A 20,358-nucleotide genomic window follows, 5' to 3' on the forward strand; every position below is an offset into this window, starting at 1 on the left:
AAAAATCGACACTGATACTCGATATAAAACATTTTAGTGGCCTATTAAGCATTCTAGTACAGCTAAATAGTTGAAACACACACACACTGACCAAAAAGTAATTTGTTGGCATTTACATATATCCCCATTACCAGTAAAACATAATCAACCTATTTCTTTCATTTACTTGCTGTGCTGTTTCGGTGTTCAGTTGTTTCATTCTCAACCAGGATTTCATCATACATGTCAAGCAGTGAAGATTCAGTTCTGTCTGTCCGTGGCCTCTTCTGTCGTGGGTCCTCTTCCTCGGTGCGCACTGTCACTGTGTCCATTTCCATCTTGTCCAGCTGTGTCTAACATTTCATGTAACCCCTGTTTCTTGTCTGCATCGAAGTAGCGGACCTTGTACCTAGCATTGAGCATGTTTGGCGATACAGTAAAGAGGCTCAGAGAGAATGCCACCAAATCGCTTGTTCACAGCCTCTAGTAGAGTACTTTTGAAAGTTTGCACCCCACGGTCTGTGTCGGCAGTTTTGTTGAGCAGGCGTTTCAATGCCATGACAGAGAGTATCACGTCTGCTGCAGACACAGTTGATGAGCTTATTTCTCGAGTCAGTTGTTTGAATGGAGCTAGGAGTGTGTCCAAGTTTCAAGCATGTTCTCAAATGCCCTAGAAATGTCAGCAGCGGTATGAGAACCAGGACATTCTTGAGCATGCAATACGACTTTCCTCAGTACGGCATCCTCGTCGACCTACTGTGCTGTCAGACTCAGCATGCTCATTAGGCTGACATCGCTGGTCCAAATATCAGTCGTGAAGCTAATAGCAGTGACGCCCATAGCAAGTAGCTCATGGATGTGCGTTTCAACAATACTGTGTAACTCCGGTAGGGCAACATCTGAAAAATAGCACCTACTTGGTAGTGTGTACCGGGGCTCGAGGTGCTCAACCAGTCGGCGAAAGCCAACATCATCCACGACAGAGAATGGTTGATTGTCAAGGGCAATGAATTCTATTATCTTGCCGTTAATGGATTTCGACTTTGAGTTGTCTTGCTGAAATGTTCTTACTTTTTCAAATAACTGTTCGACTTGAACTTGTTTTTAGTGTGCGCTTAGTTTGACATCGGTTTTGCACATCGGTGTTAAACTAGACATCGGGCCGATGCTGGCATTTTTAGCTAATTTCGGCCAATTCCGATATGCTTACCAGTATACCGTGCATCCCTACCAGAAATTAACCGTTTCAGGATGCGATAAGCAAGACGCACATTCAACATGACGTTAGCGAGCCATCTTATTTACAATGGGCAAAAAAGTTCCAAGCGACTCACACTGCCGCGTCACAATACCTGGTACTCTGGTCCTGGATCTTGGATGCGCTACTCACGCAGGTCCAGGTTTCGTTTCAGCCAGGGTTTGTTTGTGTTTCACACATGCTTTATTGCGCGGATCAGGGTACCAAACGCTCCATGACCCGGATCATAAGGGGATATGTGAAAGCACCCAAAGTCTATGTATTGTTATAAAGAAGTAAGATTGACATGATAATAATAATAACAAAAACAGTGGCATGAGAATAGCACAGAAAGAAGTTGAGAGGAGTTTCTTGTTCTTACGGTTCCTGATCTCAAAGCCTCTGAAGACATGTTGAGGGGGAGGAGCCACATGAAGTCATCCTCATCCTCCTGAGATGTCACCTACGGGAAATCAGCAACAACACAATATTGGCTTTTTTGTACAAGCTCAGTCTCTTTAATGGTACTTGAAATTCTTAGCATACTTGGATATTTATATAATATGATACTAAGCATACTAATAATACCTAACATTATTATTAGGCTACATACCCAAGGAGTTAATGGAATTATTGTAGAAGTGGTTGAATTTGATGTGCTTGTTGCACAGAATGTCTGGATTTGGTGTCCTTTAAAAGATTGCTTTAGAAAGGAGACTGTTCAGACATTTGAGAGAGAGCAATCTGGGGTATATCAATTTAGCAGATTCTGTTACAAACGGAAAACGCTTTGCAAAGAAAATGAGCGTTTTCTATTGGACGAATTCCGGTAGGTCCCTTCCCATTTCGTTCCATTTGCTCTGTTTGGTTCTTAAACGGTAAACGGTTTCCTTTGCAGGACAATGAACACACCAAAAATCTAGTTTTGTGACACCAGCCTAATCTCGCCAGCTGTCTGCTTGACCGGGCTACAACTGTTCCAATTATACAGATTTAACAATCATCTAATTAACGAGGTTGCATACGTGAACACTTCGTGCCAGTACTCTTTGACAGGAAGGGTATGTCCAGATTCTGGCACACTTTGTAGGCATTTTCGTCTCTTTCGGAGGAACACACCACCTTCTCATCCAGGGAATCCCAGTTCTTCATAAACACTCCAGTAACGTGGTACCCTTAAACAAGTCAACGGGAAGACGATATACTTTCAGTAAACAAGCAACATTATATATAAAATAAGACAGATATTCCGTTGACTCATTAAAAAAAATCTTAGGTTTACTTGTATCGTCTCAAAGAGTTTTTAGTTAGATAATGTTGAGTTTTCCAGTGAAGGAATGTCTCACCTCTTCGGAGTAACAAAGCACAGAGCTGTCAACTCACCCAGACATCGCGCACACGAGATGTCTCACTACACCCATGATTTTCACTATTTGCCACGAAAATATGTTTTTAATTGTCTAATTCTGGTTACAACTTCACTTTTTCGGATAGACGAAGACGTTTCTTCGATCCGTCTCAAAACCATGCCCGACGAGAAACAAGTCACGTGTGGTTTACTTGTGTTGTGTTGCGGTCTGCCAGAATAACTGTAACAATGTGTAAACATAACGGAGCTGTTGAAATTCTGCTCAGTAAATTTGGGTAAAAATCTAGAAAATCCACACGTTTGAATATTTTTTTTAAAGTGTCAAGGTACGTGGACTAGAATTATACAACTGTGTATCTGATTATATTGGCTTCTTACACCCGCAAAAGTGGAATATATTGTACAAATGTGTAAATCTGTAGTAACAGTTCCATCATGTCAATGGTGAGATGATTTTATGTCACTTAATTTCATTAAACTCATTTTGCAAGTATTAACAGAGCAGAAGAATGAAACAATATACACTGCTCAAAAAAATAAAGGGAACACTTAAACAACACAATGTAACTCCAAGTCAATCACACTTCTGTGAAATCAAACTGTCCACTTAGGAAACAACACTGATTGACAATACATTTCACATGCTGTTGTGCAAATGGAATAAACAACAGGTGGAAATTATAGGCAATTAGCAAGACACCCCCAATAAAGGAGTGGTTCTGCAGGTGGGTACCACAGACCACTTCTCAGTTCCTATGCTTCCTGGCTGATGTTTTGGTCACTTTCGAATGCTGGCGGTGCTTTCACTCTAGTGGTAGCATGAAACGGAGTCTACAACCCACACAAGTGGCTCAGGTAGTGCAGCTCATCCAGGATGGCACATCAATGCGAGCTGTGGCAAGAAGGTTTGCTGTGTCTGTCAGCGTAGTGTCCAGAGCATGGAGGCGCTACCAGGAGACAGGCCAGTACATCAGGAGACGTGGAGGAGGTCGTAGGAGGGCAACAACCCAGCAGCAGGACCGCTACCTCCGCCTTTGTGCAAGGAGGAGCAGGAGGAGCACTGCCAGAGCCCTGCACAATGATCTCCAGCAGGCCACAAATGTGCATGTGTCTGCTCAAACGGTCAGAAACAGACTCCATGAGGGTGGTATGAGGGCTCGACGTCCACAGGTGATGGTTGTGCTTACAGCCCAACACCGTGCAGGACGTTTGGCATTTGCCAGAGAACACCAAGATTGGCAAATTCGCCACTGGCGCCCTGTGCTCTTGACAGATGAAAGCAGGATCACACTGAGCACATGTGACAGTCTGGAGACGCCGTGGAGAACGTTCTGCTGCCTGCAACATCCTCCAGCATGACCGGTTTGGCGGTGGGTCAGTCATGGTGTGGGGTGGCATTTCTTTGGGGGGCCGCACAGCCCTCCATGTGCTCGCCAGAGGTAGCCTGACTGCCATTAGGTACCGAGATGAGATACTCAGACCCCTTGTGAGACCATATGCTGGTGCTGTTGGCCCTGGGTTCCTCCTAATGCAAGACAATGCTAGACCTCATGTGGCTGGAGTGTGTCAGCAGTTCCTGCAAGAGGAAGGCGTTGATGCTATGGACTGGCCCGCCCGTTCCCCAGACCTGAATCCAATTGAGCACATCTGGGACATCATGTCTCGCTCCATCCACTAACGCCACGTTGCACCACAGACTGTCCAGGAGTTGGCGGATGCTTTAGTCCAGGTCTGGGAGGAGATCCCTCAGGAGACCATCCGCCACCTCATCAGGAGCATGCCCAGGCGTTGTAGGGAGATCATACAGGCACGTGGAGGCCACACACACTACCGAGCCTCATTTTGACTTGTTTTAAGGACATTACATAAAAGTTGGATCAGCCTGTAGTGTGGTTTTCCACTTTAATTTTGAGTGTGACTCCAAATCCAGACCTCCATGGGTTGATAAATTGGATTTCCATTGATTATTTTTGTGTCATTTTGTTGTCAGCACATTCAACTATGTAAAGAAAAAAGTATTTAATAAGATTATTTCTTTCATTCAGATCTAGGGTGTGTTGTTTAAGTGTTCCCTTTATTTTTTTGAGCAATATATAATGTTTATTTTGGTGGAAAGGAGCTAAGCAAGTCATATAAGGACAATCCTCCTCACCAAGTCTATTCAAATTAATGACTGTTTCTGACCTCTTTGATACAACTCTGTGGTTGTCTTCCAGCATGGTGGACGTGCCAGTATCAGTGAAAGACATAATTTTGGATCTGCTAAGAGATGCCAGAGAGACAGTGAGGACCAGTCTTTTGGGAGTCATCAACACTCCTATGATCCCATGGTGCCAAACAGCACTACCGCTCAACATCCCCTGTAACATCCACATCAAACTGGAGAGATGCAGAGAACTGGTGAGTTTGTGTATGAATTAAATGCCTTAGTCAGGCACATTTACATTACAAGTTTAAATTAATAATGCAGGCTGTTTGTAATAGATATATACTTTTTACATTTTTACATAGGCAAGTCAGTTAAGAACAAATTCTTATTTACAATGATGGCCTACCAAAAGGCATCCTGCGGGGACGGGGGCTGGGATTATTATATATATTTTTTAAATAGGACAAAACACACATCACGACAAGAGACAACACAACACTACATAAAGAGAGACCTAAGACAACAACATAGCATGGCAGCAACAAATGATCACAAAGCACGGTAGCAACACAACATGACAACAACATGGTAGCAGCACAACATAGCAGCAGCCCAAAATGGTACAAACATTATTGGGCACAGACAACAGCACAAAGGGCAAGAAGGTAGAGACAACACAACATCACGCAAAGCAGCCATAACTGTCAGTAAGTGTCCATGATTGAGTCTTTGAATGAAGAGATTGAGATAAAACTGTCCAGTTTGAGTGTTTGTTGCAGCTCGTTCCAGTCGCTGGCTGCAGCGAACTGAGAAGACGAGCGACTCAGGGATGTGGGTGCTCTGGAGACCTTGAACAGAATGTGACTAGCAGAGCAGGTATGGGCGCTGAGGGCTGCAGTAAATATCTCAGATATTGGGGAGTGAGGCCTAAGAGGGTTTTATAAATAAGCATCAACCAGTGGGTCTTGCGACAGGTATACAGAGATGACCAGTTTACAGAGGAGTATAGAGTGCAGTGATGTGTCCTATAAGGAGCATTGGTGGCAAATCTGATGGCCGAATGGTAAAGAACATCTAGCCGCTCGAGAGCACCCTTACCTGCCGATCTATAAATTACGTCTCCGTAATCTAGCATGGGTAGGATGGTCATCTGAATCAGGGTTAGTTTGGCAACTGGGGTGAAAGAGGAGTGATTACGATAGAAAAAAACAAGTCTAGATTTAACTTTAGCCTGCAGCTTTGATATGTGCTGAGAGAAGGACAGTGTACCATCTAGCCATACTCCCAAGTACTTGTATGAGGTGACTACCTCAAGCTCTAAACCCTCAGAGGTAGTAATCACACCTGTGGGGAGAGGGGCAATCTTCTTACCAAACCACATGACCTTTGTTTTGGAGGTGTTCAGAACAAAGTTAAGGGCAGAGAAAGCTTGTTGGACACTGAGAAAGCTTTGTTGTAGAGCTTTTAACACAATATCCGGGGAGAGGCCAGCTGAGTATAAGACTGTATCATCTGCATATAAATGGATGAGAGAGCTTCCTACTGCCTGAGCTATGTTGTTGATGTAAATTGAGAAGAGCGTGGGGCCTAGGATCGAGCCTTGGGCTACTCCCTTGGTGACAGGCAGTGGCTGAGAGAGCAGATGTTCTGACTTTATACACTGCACTTTTTGAGAGGTAGTTAGCAAACCTGGCCGAAGAACCCTCAGAGACACCAATACTCCTTAGCCGGCCCACAAGAATGGAATGGTCTACCGTATCAAAAGCTTTGACCAAGTCAATGAAAATAGCAGCACAACATTGTTTAGAATCAAGGGCACTGGTGACATCATTGAGGATCTTTAAGGTTGCGGTGACACATCCATAACCTGAGCGGAAACCAAATTGCATACCAGAGAGAATACTATAGACATCAAGAAAGCCAGTCAGTTGATTATTGACAAGTTTTTCCAACACTTCTGATAATAAGGCAAAATAGAAATAGGCCTATAACAGGTTGGGAGATGAGGAAACGTTAGACGGGCAAGCAGGCATGGCTGAGTCAAATAGGAATCCTGACTTAATGAAGTGGTGTTTAAAGAGCGCAGACGTGTGCTTCTTGTCAGTAACAACCACATCATCAACATTAAGGGTCATGGGCAACTGTGAGGAGGAGGGTTTATTCTCCAGGTCTTTAACTGTTTTCCAGAACTTCTTGGGGTTTGACCCACAGAGAGAGATCTGCTCCTTAAAGTAACTAACTTTGGCATTCCGGATAGCCTGAGAGTACTTATTTCTCATTTGCCTGAATGAGAGCCAGTCAGCCTGAGTATGCGTGTGCCGAGCATTTCGCGAAATGCAATTCTTGAGGTGGAGAAACTCTGCAAGATTACGGTCGAACCAGGGGCTGAACCTGTTTTTAAATCTAATTTTGTATTTGTTAACAATACCACTGAAAATATAAAAAAAGAAGGTCCAAGCATCTTCAACAGAAGGGATTAAGCTGATTCTATACCAATTTACAGAGGGCAGGTCATGAAGGAAGGCTTGCTCGTTTTTTAGCAAGCGTCTTTGACAAATCAGGACAGGTCGTTTCAATGAGCAGCCATTATGAACAGAGGCTGTAAAACAGTGATCCCTAAGGTGTCACGACTTCCGCCAAAGTCGGTCCCTCTCCTTGTTCAGGCGGCGTTCGGTGGTCGACGTCACCGGTCTTCTAGCCATCGCCGCTCCACCTTTCATTTTCCATTTGTTTTGTCTTGGTTTTCCGCACACCTAGTTCACGTTCCCTCATCTGACTAAATATATATTACCCTCTGTTCCCCCTATGTCTGTGTGTGGAATTGTTTGTTTGTTTGTCACGTGTGGTTCGCATCAGGCTGGTTTGCGCCGGGTATGTGTTTGACCCGTGTGTTTTGTTTATTGTACCATTTGTGTACTTTGGGCGTTATCGCTGTTTTCCTTGGGCATGAATAAAATGCGCCTGTTCTCACCCATCTCTGCTCTCCTGCACCTGACTTGCCTTCAACCAGTTGCGCACATCGTGACATAAGGTAATTACAGAAAACACCAGACTGATACCCATCAGGATTATTTGTAAGGATAACATCGAGGAGAGTAGCCTTTTCTGGGTGTTTGGAGTCATTCGTTGTGGGATTGGTAATAATCTGAGAAAGATTTAGGGAGTCCCATTGCTCTAGGACTTGGTGGATATGTTGATGGACGTGGTTGATGTTGGACATTGAGAGTGATACAATAACAGCAGTTCCTGTCATTGTGTTAATTGCCAGGTTCAATTAAGATAAGAGGAGTGGCCAACCAGTTCGCCAGGAGACCAAAAGGAGCCCATTTTGTCACCATGTCTGCAGGGAACTATGGGAAGTATTTTGCGTATGCCTCTAAACACTACGGCTCCAAGGGGAAAGTGGTGATGCCAGAGACAGCCCTTGTATCCAGATCTACACTCATACAATTAAGGTTCTTCTTTCCAATTGACTGCTTCCGTCTTTAATTGTATCATCTGAAAATAACCAAACATATCAGTGAGTTGTTGAGAACAATTGCTGTGCACTCACTCCAGAATTTTGGATGTGAGGTGGAACGGTTGCCTACGACCTGTCTGATGAACATGGTGAATCGTTGTGTCCAGGAGGAAAACATGACGTTCCTCCACTCATATGACGACCTGGACCTGATTGCAGGACATGCCAGGTACAGAACAGCTGAACAAGGCAACACAACCAGCTTCATGCAGGCTTTTTCCCTCTGAGGTAAAATAAAATGCTGGTCTGTCTCTCGCTGTCTGTCTCTCTCACACCCGCACCGGACTTCCCCTACCCCGGCTGCCTCTCTCCCTCCCCTTCTCTCTCTGTGCTGTAGTATAGGTTTCGAGGTGCTGGAGGTGCTTCCCCAGACTGATGTAGTGGTGGTGTGCTGTGGAGGAGGAGGTCTACTGGCTGGGGTGGCTGCTGCCATCAAAGTGGCCGGCTGTGAGAAGACCAGGATCTATGGAGTAGAGCTAGAAGGAGGTACATAACACCTGTTGGTTAAACCTCACCAAGACAATATCAGGCAGGGCTTTTACAACTATGATACACCACTAACTGATATACATGAACATACACATGGGACCATATACTGAAGGGTTGATATACAGTTTGACCATTTTGTTTACCTTAATTTCCTGTCTTTGATTCATTAGCCTGCACCATGTACAAAAGTTTCATCGAGAAGAAGCCTGTCGGCATGGACACCAAGAGCATTACGTCAGGACTGGCTCCACCTTTTGCAGGTACAGTACATCTCATAGAAGTAGATTGGCTAGACTTAAATAAATCCTAAAAGATCAGGACATAAGAGGGAACAACTTTGTCTTCATCTGGAATGAACCATAGCCAAGCAAAATAATCTGTGAATTGTACCTTCTTTACCTGTGCTAACTCCCTGATGTGTTTTGTACCATAAGGCACTTAAAGGTTAAAACATTTACCATTGCTAACTGCCTGGTGTGGTGTCCCTCCCAGGCACCCTGCCCTATGAGCTGTGCCAGCGTTACGTTGAGATCGTACTGGTGAACGATGAAGAGATCAAGGCTGCCGTGTCGGGAAACTAGTCAGGATCGAGGGAAAGATTAATTGAGCGAAGTACAGAGCGATCCTTGATGTAAACCTGCTCCAGAGCGCTCAGGACCTCAGACTGGGGCGAATGTTTACCTTCCGACAGGACAACGACCCTAAGCACACAGCCAAGACAACGCAGGAGTGGCTTCGGGACAAGTCTCTGAATGTATTTGAGTTGCCCAGCCAGAGCCCGGACTTGAACCAGATCGAACATCTCTGGAAAGACCTGAAAATAGCTGTGCAGCGACGCTCCCCATCCAACCTGACAGAGCTTGAGAGGATCTGCAGAGAAGAATGGGAGAAACTCCCCAAATACAGGTGTGCCAAGCTTGTATCGTCATACCCAAGAAGACTCAAGGCCGTAATCGCTGCCAAAGGTGCTTCAACTGAGTAACGGGTCTGAATACTTATTTAAATGTGATATTTCTGTTTTTTTTATTTTATATAAATGTGCAAAAATATCTGAACCTGGTTTTGCTTTGTTATTGTGTGTAGACTGATGAGGGAAAAAACTATTTAATCAATTTTAGAATAAGGCTGTAACATAACAAAATGTAGAAAAAGTCAAGATGTCTGAATACTTTCCGAATGCACTGTACATCATGCTTGTTATTTTCTAGAGCTTGAGATTTAGGTATCAGTGTTTTGGCACACTCCCCTTATCTTCAGACAGCAACGCCACTTCTCACTGACCTCATTTACACCTTGGCTAACATGTGGTTTTCATTATCCGATCAACCTGATCCAATTACTGTCTGATCAAGTTCTGTCACTTTAACACATGGTATAAAAATGTGTATGTTATCTGTCCACTTTGTCTGCATTGTGACCATATTTTCCTGGTCGTTCCATGTATAACAATTATTTGGGAAATATTGTTTCAAAATAAAAAAAATATATTTAATCTTTATTTATACAGGTTTCTCATTGAGAACATCTTTTTTTCAAGAGAGACCTGGTCCAACATCAGCAGGGGAAGAAAGTTTCAGACAAAACAACTTACATAGACTAACACAACATTCAACAAAACTATTGACACTCATACATTACAACAATTACATAATGATTTTAATATCATGCTTGGACAATTATTGATGCCTTGAGTCAATGGTGTCAAGGAGGTCTTTTGCCTTTTGGTAGGCCTTCATTGTGAATAAAAATGTGTTCTTAACTGACTTGCCTAGTTAAATAAATACAAATAAAATTCTCCTCAGTCTGGATACAGTCAGGCTACCAAAAACACATACAGAGTGCGATGTCATCAGCATTACCTCCGCAAGTCTTCAGAGACGTGTTTTGGGAGTGAGGCAGCTTTTCATTATAACGTTGTGGAGCAAATAACTTTACGTTCCTACCCACTGGGCGCAGACGTCAGTTCAACGTCTAGTTTTGATTTACATTTGCTTGAGTTGTCAACTAACGTGAATTCAACGTGAAATCAAACAAACATTTCACCCTATCATTGGATTTAGGTTAGAAGTTGGGTGTAAAAAATACGAAATTACGTAACTTTGATTGGAGACACTGGAGACACTACAGACAGTAGATGGATGGAGGGGAATCAAATCATACTGGAACATGAGGGATCCCAGATGAAGAACTTAGACACTGACGTGATTGTTTTTTATTTTGAGGAGAGGATGAACTCTACCAAAAGGTTTGATTTAGTTGTTTGATGTCTATTCTGCTCATATTAGGTTAAAACACTTTTGTACAGTATGTTCAGATATATTTGATAGAATTATGATTCAATATTTGCAGTTGCAGTATTTGAGGAATTAAATGCACAGCATAATTTTTGTATCTATCATATTCTGTAAAGTATTTTGAGATTTGGTCAAATAAATCTGTAATATAGTTTCTGATAATTCATTTGTGTTTTTGTCACTAGGATCCTGCCCCTTCGTGCTAGAAGGCAAAATTATAAGTGGGTACCAGTGAAGAAACGACTATATCAGACCAAGTACATACAAGTTGTGACAGCTGCAGTGGTTATGTCTATGATTATCATTGTGCTGTGGTATATATGGACCCAGGACAAGACATAGAGGCCTTGCTATCTTTGAGTTAACTCAAGTACAACTGTATCATCAAAGATTCATACGTGTTGCATCTGCTTCAAACATTTCCAGCATGATTCACGCTGCAAAACAAAGAATGTCGGTGAGTGGTAACACCGACAGATTTCTGTAAAACAAAAGGGGATTTAATAAATCCCCAACCTAAACTGTGACGAAGGAACCTGAGAACATTGATTAATGATGATGTACCACAGTGCCTGTCCCACTGCTGCAACTCAAGGAGCACCATTTCCTCGAGTTCCCACGCCAGGAGAGAGGACAGGACTCTCAGGACAGGACTGTTTCCCACTGGAACAATGTGATGAATGAAAGAGCTATTTCAAGAGCGAGTTGGTTACACAGTGGGGTGGATTATTTGTGGATTTAATAGGACAAGCAGAAATCTTTCTGATTGAGAGGGGGTCAAATACTTATTTCCCTCATTAAAATGCAAATCAATTTATAACATTTTTGACATGCGTTTTTCTGGATTTTTTTGTTGTTAGTCTGTCTCTCACTGTTCAAATAAATCTACCATTAAAATTATAGACTGATCATTTCTTTGTCAGTGGTCAAATGTACAAAATCAGCAGGGGATCAAATACTTTTTCCCCTCACTGTATATGTTCGATAAATCCAATGTATGCACCACACAGAACGCACTGCAACTGCCTCTTCAACACAATGCTGCAAGACAAACACAGCGGTCCATTGGAAATGAATGTACTTCTGGTGTACCAAAATGCAATGACACTGGTGGTGTGATCGAGGCATTAGGCTACAGATTAAATAAATTATGATGAACTTCACAGGGAGGTGAAAGTGCATGTTGATGAGATTGATGCTCCTTTCCAATAAATATCGAGGGTCTTATTCTGGTGACATGATGATCGATGCTTGGCTGCCATTTGACAAATACAAATAATTTCGCTCATTTGTCCATAAAAAGCTCATCATGTAGGCAATACCCACACTGTATATGCGAGCTGTAGGCAAGAGCGCACATGCCAAGGGCAGAGTGGGCACATTCTCAATATAACGCCAATTTTTTCCTGACAAAACCATCAGTTGAGTTGAAAATGCGTTGACAACCCACTTACATTTTTTTTTTTATTCAGTACATGGGAATTAAAATGCAAAAGTTATTTAAATATGCACTACATCCTCACGCTCAGCTTTTTATCCGCAACAAGTCCATTTGATTTGATTAAACAGCTCTGATGGGGAAATGTGATTTTTGAGTATTTGCATGAAAATCTGTACCCAATTGGATGGTAATCTAGCTATAGTTAATAATCCAGTTTGGTCATCCAACGTTTTACACTTCTGTCATTTTCTAACCAGATTCAACATTGCTGATGTGTAAATTAACAGTCATATAAAGAATAAAAATAAACATGTTTAATAACATATTCAAGGAGGAAAACATTTGTTTTATGACGTTGTGCAGCAAAAAAATTATAGAACATGAACGGTTCCATTTTCTGCCATGTCTTCTTGTTGAGCTACATGACATCTTTGGTTGCCATCCTGCAGACAACAGCATCCAGTAGACACTTATCCTCCTGGGGTGAGGTTTTGTACAGCTGGAGAAAAAAAACAAGAGTATGTCGATTTAGAGTTAAAAACATTTATTAAAGTGTCACTCCATAATGATACAATAGTTGACAGTACATAATACAGATTTAAAAAAAAAACACATTGTGGACTAGTCAGAGTTGAGACCCTAAAAGCAGTCATAGTCAAACATAGTACAATATTTCATTGGGAGTCATTTATAATACATTACTTCATCTATACTTTATTGGAATTGTTATTATACATTATGTCATCTATACATATGTATGCAGATGCAGTAGACATTTAAAAAGGACATTTAGGTCTTTAAAAAGAAACGTCTCCATTGGAGGATAAGGTGGGAGGCTTTGGTGCAGACATTTACATTATGGTTACCTGAGAGAATCACACAATTTATTATTTTCATCTAGAACATTACAATGTTTATTATAGCTTGACAGTTGAAAAAAAAGATAATTCCTAATGTCGCTTCTGTTTTGATGGATCCATCGTTACAAAAAGAACAGACACGTTTATCTAAGGGAGTGTTTGTGTATCGACGAGTCTCAATACCGATAGGGGCCACTCCACATCTACATTTTGCAAAAGAGCTTCAGTATTGCTTAGATAAAACTGTACTTAAGCAAGATTCTGTCCCAAAAGTGCATTTAAAAATCAGTTGGCGACACTTTAGTTCTTCATTCTCCAAAAGCGCTAATTCGAAAACATTTCAGTCCTTTCTAGAATACACTGTCAGTATCAGTGAGATTTTTTTATTTTACCTTTATTTAACTAGGCAAGTCAGTTAGGAACAAATTCTTATTTTCAATGACGGCCTAGGAAGTGGGTTAACTGCCTTGTTCAGGGGCAGAACGACAGATTTTTACCTTGTCAGCTCGGGGATTCGATCTTGCAACCTTTCAGTTACAAGTCCAACGCTCTAACCACTAGGCTACCTGCCGAGACGAGTCATATGGAGTTAAAAATGGTATATAAAAAAATGTATTTGCCATTGCAACATCACAAGCCAATAACACAACATGTTTACATAGATGTACATTTTGCATGCTGCAAAATCGCTGCAAATTTTTCAAGTGCATTTGGAAAGTATTCAGACCCCTTGACTTTTTCCACATTTTGTTACATAACAGCCTTATTCTAAAATTGATTCAATAGTTTTTTTCCCCTCATCAATCTACACACAATACCCAATAAAGACAAAGCAGAAACAGGTATTCAGAAATTTTTGCAAAAGTATTAAAATAAAAAACAAATATCACAAAAGTATTCAGACCCTTTACTCAGTACTTTGTTGAAGCAAGGACATTAGTCTCTCAGCCCCTGCCGCTGAAAAACATCCCCACAGCATAATGCTGCCACCACCATGCTTCACTGTAGGGATGATGCTTGGTATTGAGGACAAAGAGTTCACTCTTGGTTTCATCAGACCAGAGAATCGTGTCATTTAGGTGCCATTTGGCAAACTCCAAGCGGCTGTCACGTGCTTTTAACTGAGGCTTCAGTCTGGCCACTCTACCATAAAGGCCTGATTGATGGAGTGCTGCAGAGATGGTTGTCCTTCTGGAAGGTTCTCCCATCTCCACAAAGGAACTCTGGGGCTCTGTCAGAGAGACCATCGGGTTCTTGGTCCCCTCCCTGACCAAGGCCCTTCTCCCCCGATCGCTCAGTTTGGCCGGGTGGCCAGCTCTAGGAAGAGTCTTGGTGGTTCCAAACTTCTTCCATTTAAGAATGATGGAGGCCACTGTGTTATTGGTGTCCTTCAATGCTGCAGACATTTTTTGGTACCCTTCCCCAGATCTGTACAAAAAAAAATGCATGAAATGAAATGTATGCATTCACTACTGTAAGTCGCTCTGGATAAGAGCGTCTGCTAAATTACTAAAATGTGAAAATGTAATCTGTACCTCGACACAATCCTGTCTCGGAGCGGTACGGACAATTCCTTTGACCTCGTGGCATGGTTTTTGCTCTGACATGCACTGTCAACTGTGGTACCTTTCCAAATCATGTCCAAACAATTACATTTACCACAGGTGGCCTCCAATCAAGTTGTAGAAAAATTCAAGGATGATCAATGGAAACAGGATGTACCAAAGCTCAATTTCGAGTGTCATAGCAAAGGGTGTGTGTGCACCCAACACACCAGGAAAAACAAGACTGACAAAGAAAAACTAGACCAACCTTTTTGATCTTACAGGGTCGGTCAACATGGAGACATCTTCAACTGGAATCTGTTGTCCCTCCACCTTGGCAATGATGTCACTCATGTGCTGCGTCCTCTTTGGGATGGACGAGAACTATGAGAACAGCACTGTCTGATATCCCAAACCTCTTGAAAGCCTCTGAAATCTAAAGGAAAATGTGTCAAAGACATTGGGATGGGATATTACTTAGAAAGGAGTTTCAATGTGTGTGTGATACTTTTAGAGCCTACATACATTATTAGTGGGTGAAAGGTTGTAGATGATTTCGGAATATAAGCTCCTTGTCTTCATTTTTCCAGTGCTATGTAAATGGACTGCCTTGTTTGCTGCCACTAGCACCTGGAAGGGGTTCACTATCTGCAAAAATCAATTTGTGGATCATTGTATCAACTTCAGTCAAGCATTCACACGTTACATCAAACCAAAATATCTATCCAGCTCATTGTCTCACCATAGACGGGTTTATCAAGGCACCATAATCAAGGCAGCATTTTTCCTCAATTCTGCGGCGTTTTTGACATCTTTGAATAGCAACTGAGTTACAGTACGAGAGTTCCAATTCTTGAGTTGAAACATAACGGAAGAAAAACGAATTTGTGGATGAAACAAGACCCGAACATTTCTGTTAGACCATCTCACGTGGTTAAAAAAATAATAATAGAGGGAACAAAAACAAAGTAGCACAATTAATCTAAAAGGTTCCGGTTTCTCTCGACATATGCTGTACTTATAAATTGTTAATACATATTATGAAATAAAATACATATATGCTCGCATTTTTTAAACGTGTGTACAACTGAGAAGCAATTAAATTATTTGTGAAATGATACTGATAGGGACATCAGAACTTTAAAACAGCTTCCGTACGGACTACCTTTCACCAACGGACCACCAAGCTGTCAGAAAATCTAAACTTTTCCGTTTGCGTTTTAGCTAGATGGAAAGATCTGTATATTTTTTGTAATCTTATTTCAATTTCATGCTTAGTTAACATGAAATTAAACGTATGTAGCGTACACAATATATACGTATCTATCTAATTTTAGAATTATTTCTGCGTTAGTTCGGAATTTGTAGGTGAAGATGGAGAAATTCGAAGGGTACATTTTCACTGCTTTCTGCAGCACCAACTTTTTGGTTTCATGTCTCCTGTTCTCCAAAATAACTCGGGAGCAAAGGGAACCCTACATGGACGAAATATTTCACGTCCGTCAAGCTCAGAAATACTGCTACGGGAAGTTCAACGAGGTATCGTTTTGCTATGTCAATCACATTTCCTTGATTTTGTTATAGTGTTGCTTGTCGGATTAACGCAACGCTTGTCCTTGGAATATTGTGATTGATTGCTAGATTTACTTTTTAACCCTTAACTAAACCATTTGTGACGATGAACATAGACAGATCAGACTATCGCTAGTCATTATTGTGGATAATATGCCTGAATTCTGAAAAGTATTGTACTTCTGCAGTGGTATATAGCCTTATATGTAACTAAACCATTTGGCATCTCTCTAGTTTGAAAAACATTAACCCTTTTATGTTTAATCTGTAGTAGAGGCTCTTTAACAGGATCTTTTTCCTTTCTCTTTGTTGTTCCAGTGGGACCCAATGATCACCACGCTTCCTGGCCTGTACCTGGCGTCAGTGGGTGTGATCAAGCCAGTGGTGTGGCTAGTGGACCTCACAGGGAAGGTAGTGTGTTCTACGGAGATGCTGCGCTTCATCAACCTCCTCTTCAACTGTGGCATCCTCTACCTGCTGTATCTCATCATCTGCAAGCTCCACCTTAAAGAGAAGGTAATAATGTCTTTACATGTTATTACATTTATAACATCCCCAAGGGTGGCCAGCTCCTGTTCTGGAAAGCTGCAGTGTGTGCACTGTGCAGGCTTTTGCTCCAGTCCAACTTTTACTCACCTTACTCAAATAAGTTTGGTATAAATGAAAAGACCTTGAAAAAATGATTGAATGTCCTTAAAGCTTCAAATCTGTTTCAGACTAAGACTGCCTCCCGCAGAGTTCTCTCAGCCCTGTCCCTGTCCACCTTCCCCGTGCTCTACTTCTTCAACTTCCTCTACTACACAGATGCCGGATCTACTTTCTTCATTCTCTACACGTACCTCATGACCCTGTATGGCTGTCACAAAGCCTCGGCCCTCATCAGCGTCTTTGCCATATTCTTCCGCCAGACCAACATCATCTGGGTGGTGTTCTGCGCCAGCACGATTGTGGCCAACAAGATGGACGAAACTTGGAGGACGGAACAGTCGAAGAAGAAGGACGATAAGTCGCCCTGTCAGATACCTTTCTCCGTAAGCGGGGTGAAGAGAGTGATGCGTTTCCTGTTGGAATTCCTGACCACAGCCAATCATGTGAAGGCTGTGATGTTAGTGGTGTGGCCGTACATTTTTGTTGCCGTGGGTTTTATCGCATTCATTGTGTTGAATGATGGGATCGTAGTCGGGGACAGATCCAGTCACGAGGCCTGTCTCAACTTCCCTCAGCTCTTCTACTTCTTCTCCTTTGCCCTCTTCTTCTCCATCCCCACGTCGCTGTGCTATCACCGAGCTCTCCGCTTCCTCCAGACCCTCAAGAAGCATCCACTGCTCTACTTACTGATCACGGGACTCTGCCTTCTCCTAGTGTGGAAGTTCACCTTCGTACACAAGTACCTCCTGGCCGACAACAGACACTTCCCCTTCTACGTGTGGAAGAGGATCTTCCAGAAGCATGAGGTGGTGCGTTTTGCCCTCATCCCGGCATACGTGTTTGCAGCGTGGAACTTCATGGACACTCTGAAGTCCCGGTCACTGTTCTGGAGCCTGGCGTTCCTGGTGTGTCTGCTGGGGGCCACAGTGCCTCAGAAGCTGCTAGAGTTCAGGTACTTTATTGTTCCGTACCTGCTCTACCGCCTCCACATGCCCCTGCCCTCCCTCACTAGACTGGTGCTGGAGTTCCTGTTCTATACAGCCATTAACGCAGCCACGCTGTACATCTTCATCAACAAGACTTTTCAATGGCCAAATAGTCCGGCTGTACAGAGGTTTATGTGGTAGCCTGAACTGAACAGGAGGAACCCAGTTATTTGGAAAAACCTATAGCTTATACTTTTTCTATTTAAAATGAGTAAGGCCAGGAGTTTTTCCTGTTGTGATGAGATCAGGCCCAGGAAAAATCCCTGGCCCTAAATATGAGAAAATGCATTTCATGTAAAGAAAACTTTGAAGAGCACAATATGTTTTATAATGTACATTTGAACTGTGAATTGTACATTGAATGATGTAATTTGGATGGAGGAAGAGACCTAAAAATGTAAAAGCCATATTGTAAAGCAGGAATCTGTGTATTATACTGTATGGTTTAAAGAAATGTTATTTGTTTTGAAGAACATTCATGACTTATCTAAATTTAACTCTGTGGTAGAGTTATACGTGTTATTTGTCTAAATTTTAATTCAAACAGACGGTTAAAGGTTGATAGAGACTAAATGATGTGCCTCTCTTTGTAAACATACAACATCCCTGACTGTATTCAAAGAAATTAGTCTGTTATTCCCTATTCTATATCGCGAATAGCGTCAATAAACCATGTAAACAAACATCTGTGTTTACATTCTGCTGCAATATTCTGAAGAGTAAAGTTGTGATATACAATGGGTTATAATAATTTCTTTGTGCTGTATTTTAGATGATCTAAATCTTGCCTTCAAATGCATTCCCTTGAATAATGTTCTTGAACTTCTTTGTGTTTCTTATGTGGTTGGTTGCCCTAAAATTCCAGAATCCTTCTCTGTCCTTTAGGCCTAAAATATCATCCAGTAGCTTAACTATTCGTCAGTCAATTATTTAATAAACAGTCTTTAACGTTCAGTACCAGTCAAAAGTTTGGACACACGTACTCATTGAAGGTTTAAAAAAATAAAAAATAAAAAAAATATATATATGTCTTGTAGAAAAAAAAATATATATATATAGTCTTGTAGAAAAATATGAAATAACACATGGAATCATGTAGAAACCAAAAAAGTGTTAAACAAATATACATTTATTTTATATTTGAGATTCTTCAAAGTAGCCACCCTTTGCCTTGACAGCTTTGCACACTCTTGGCATTCTCTCAACCAGCTTCAACTGGAATGCATTTCCAATAGTCTTGAGCACTTGTTGGCTGCTTTCCCTTCACTCTGCGGTCCAACTCATCCCAAACCATCTCAATTGAGTTGAGGTCGGGTTATTGTGGAGGCCAAGTCATCTGATGCAGCACTCCATCACTCTCCTTCTTGGTCAAATAAATCACTGACAGTGTCACCAGCAAAGCACCATCACACACCCTCCTCCATGCTTCACGGTGGGAACCACACATGCGGAGCTCATCCGTTCACCTGCTCTGCGTCTCACAAAGACACCGTTGTTGGAACCAAAAATCTCAAATTTGGACTCATCAGATCAAAGGACATATATCCACCGGTCTAATGTCCATTTGTCATGTTTCTTGGCCCAAGCAAGTCTCTTCTTCTTGTTGGTGTCCTTTAGTAGTGGTTTATTTATACCATGAAGGCCTGATTCTCCTCCGAACAGTTTATGTGGAGATGTGTCTGTAACTTGAACTCTGTGAAGAATTTATTTGGGCTGCAATTTCTGAGGCTGGTAACTCTAATGAACTTATCCTCTGCAGCAGAGGTAACTCTGGGTCTTCCTTTACTGTGGCGCTACTCATGAGAGCCAGATTCATCATAGCGCTTGATGGTTTTTGCAACTGCAGATGAAGAAACGTTCAAAGTTCTTGACATTTTCCAGATTGACTGACCTTCATGTCTTAAAGTAATGATGGACTGTCATTTCTCTTTGCTTATATAAACTGTTTTTGCCATAATATGGACTTGGTCTTTTACCACCCCTACCTTGTAACACAACTGAAGGAAAAAAATTCCACAAATGAACTTTTAACAAGGCACACCTGTTAATTGAAATGCATTGCAGGTCATGAACCTCATGAAGTTTGTTGAGAAAATGCCAAGAGTGTAGAAAGCTGTCATCAAGACAAAGGGTGGCTACTTTGAAGAATCTCAAATATAAAATATATTTTGATTTCTTTAACACTTTTTTGGTTACTACATGATTCCATATGTGTTATTTAATAGTTTTGATGTTCTCACTATTATTCTACAATGTAGAAAATAGTAAAA

At 41.7% G+C, this 20,358-nt stretch overlaps 1 protein-coding gene and 1 pseudogene across 1 annotated transcript; one reads left to right on the forward strand and one right to left on the reverse strand.

Annotated features, from left to right (window-relative positions):
• Positions 1-15,013: 15,013 nt before the first annotated feature.
• Positions 15,014-15,838, reverse strand: LOC106609156 (EKC/KEOPS complex subunit TPRKB-like; annotated as a pseudogene).
• A 202-nt stretch (positions 15,839-16,040) lies between these two features.
• Positions 16,041-18,798, forward strand: LOC106609113 (putative Dol-P-Glc:Glc(2)Man(9)GlcNAc(2)-PP-Dol alpha-1,2-glucosyltransferase). Its single transcript, XM_014207543.2, has 3 exons — positions 16,041-16,421; positions 16,773-16,970; positions 17,171-18,798. Exons 1-3 carry the CDS (start codon positions 16,257-16,259, stop codon positions 18,227-18,229), a joined length of 1,422 nt encoding a protein of 473 aa, XP_014063018.1. The 5' UTR covers positions 16,041-16,256; the 3' UTR covers positions 18,230-18,798.
• The last annotated feature ends 1,560 nt before the right edge of the window (positions 18,799-20,358 follow it).

This window comes from Salmo salar, chromosome ssa07, assembly GCF_905237065.1.
Source record: "Salmo salar chromosome ssa07, Ssal_v3.1, whole genome shotgun sequence".
NCBI classification, from domain to species: domain Eukaryota; kingdom Metazoa; phylum Chordata; class Actinopteri; order Salmoniformes; family Salmonidae; genus Salmo; species Salmo salar.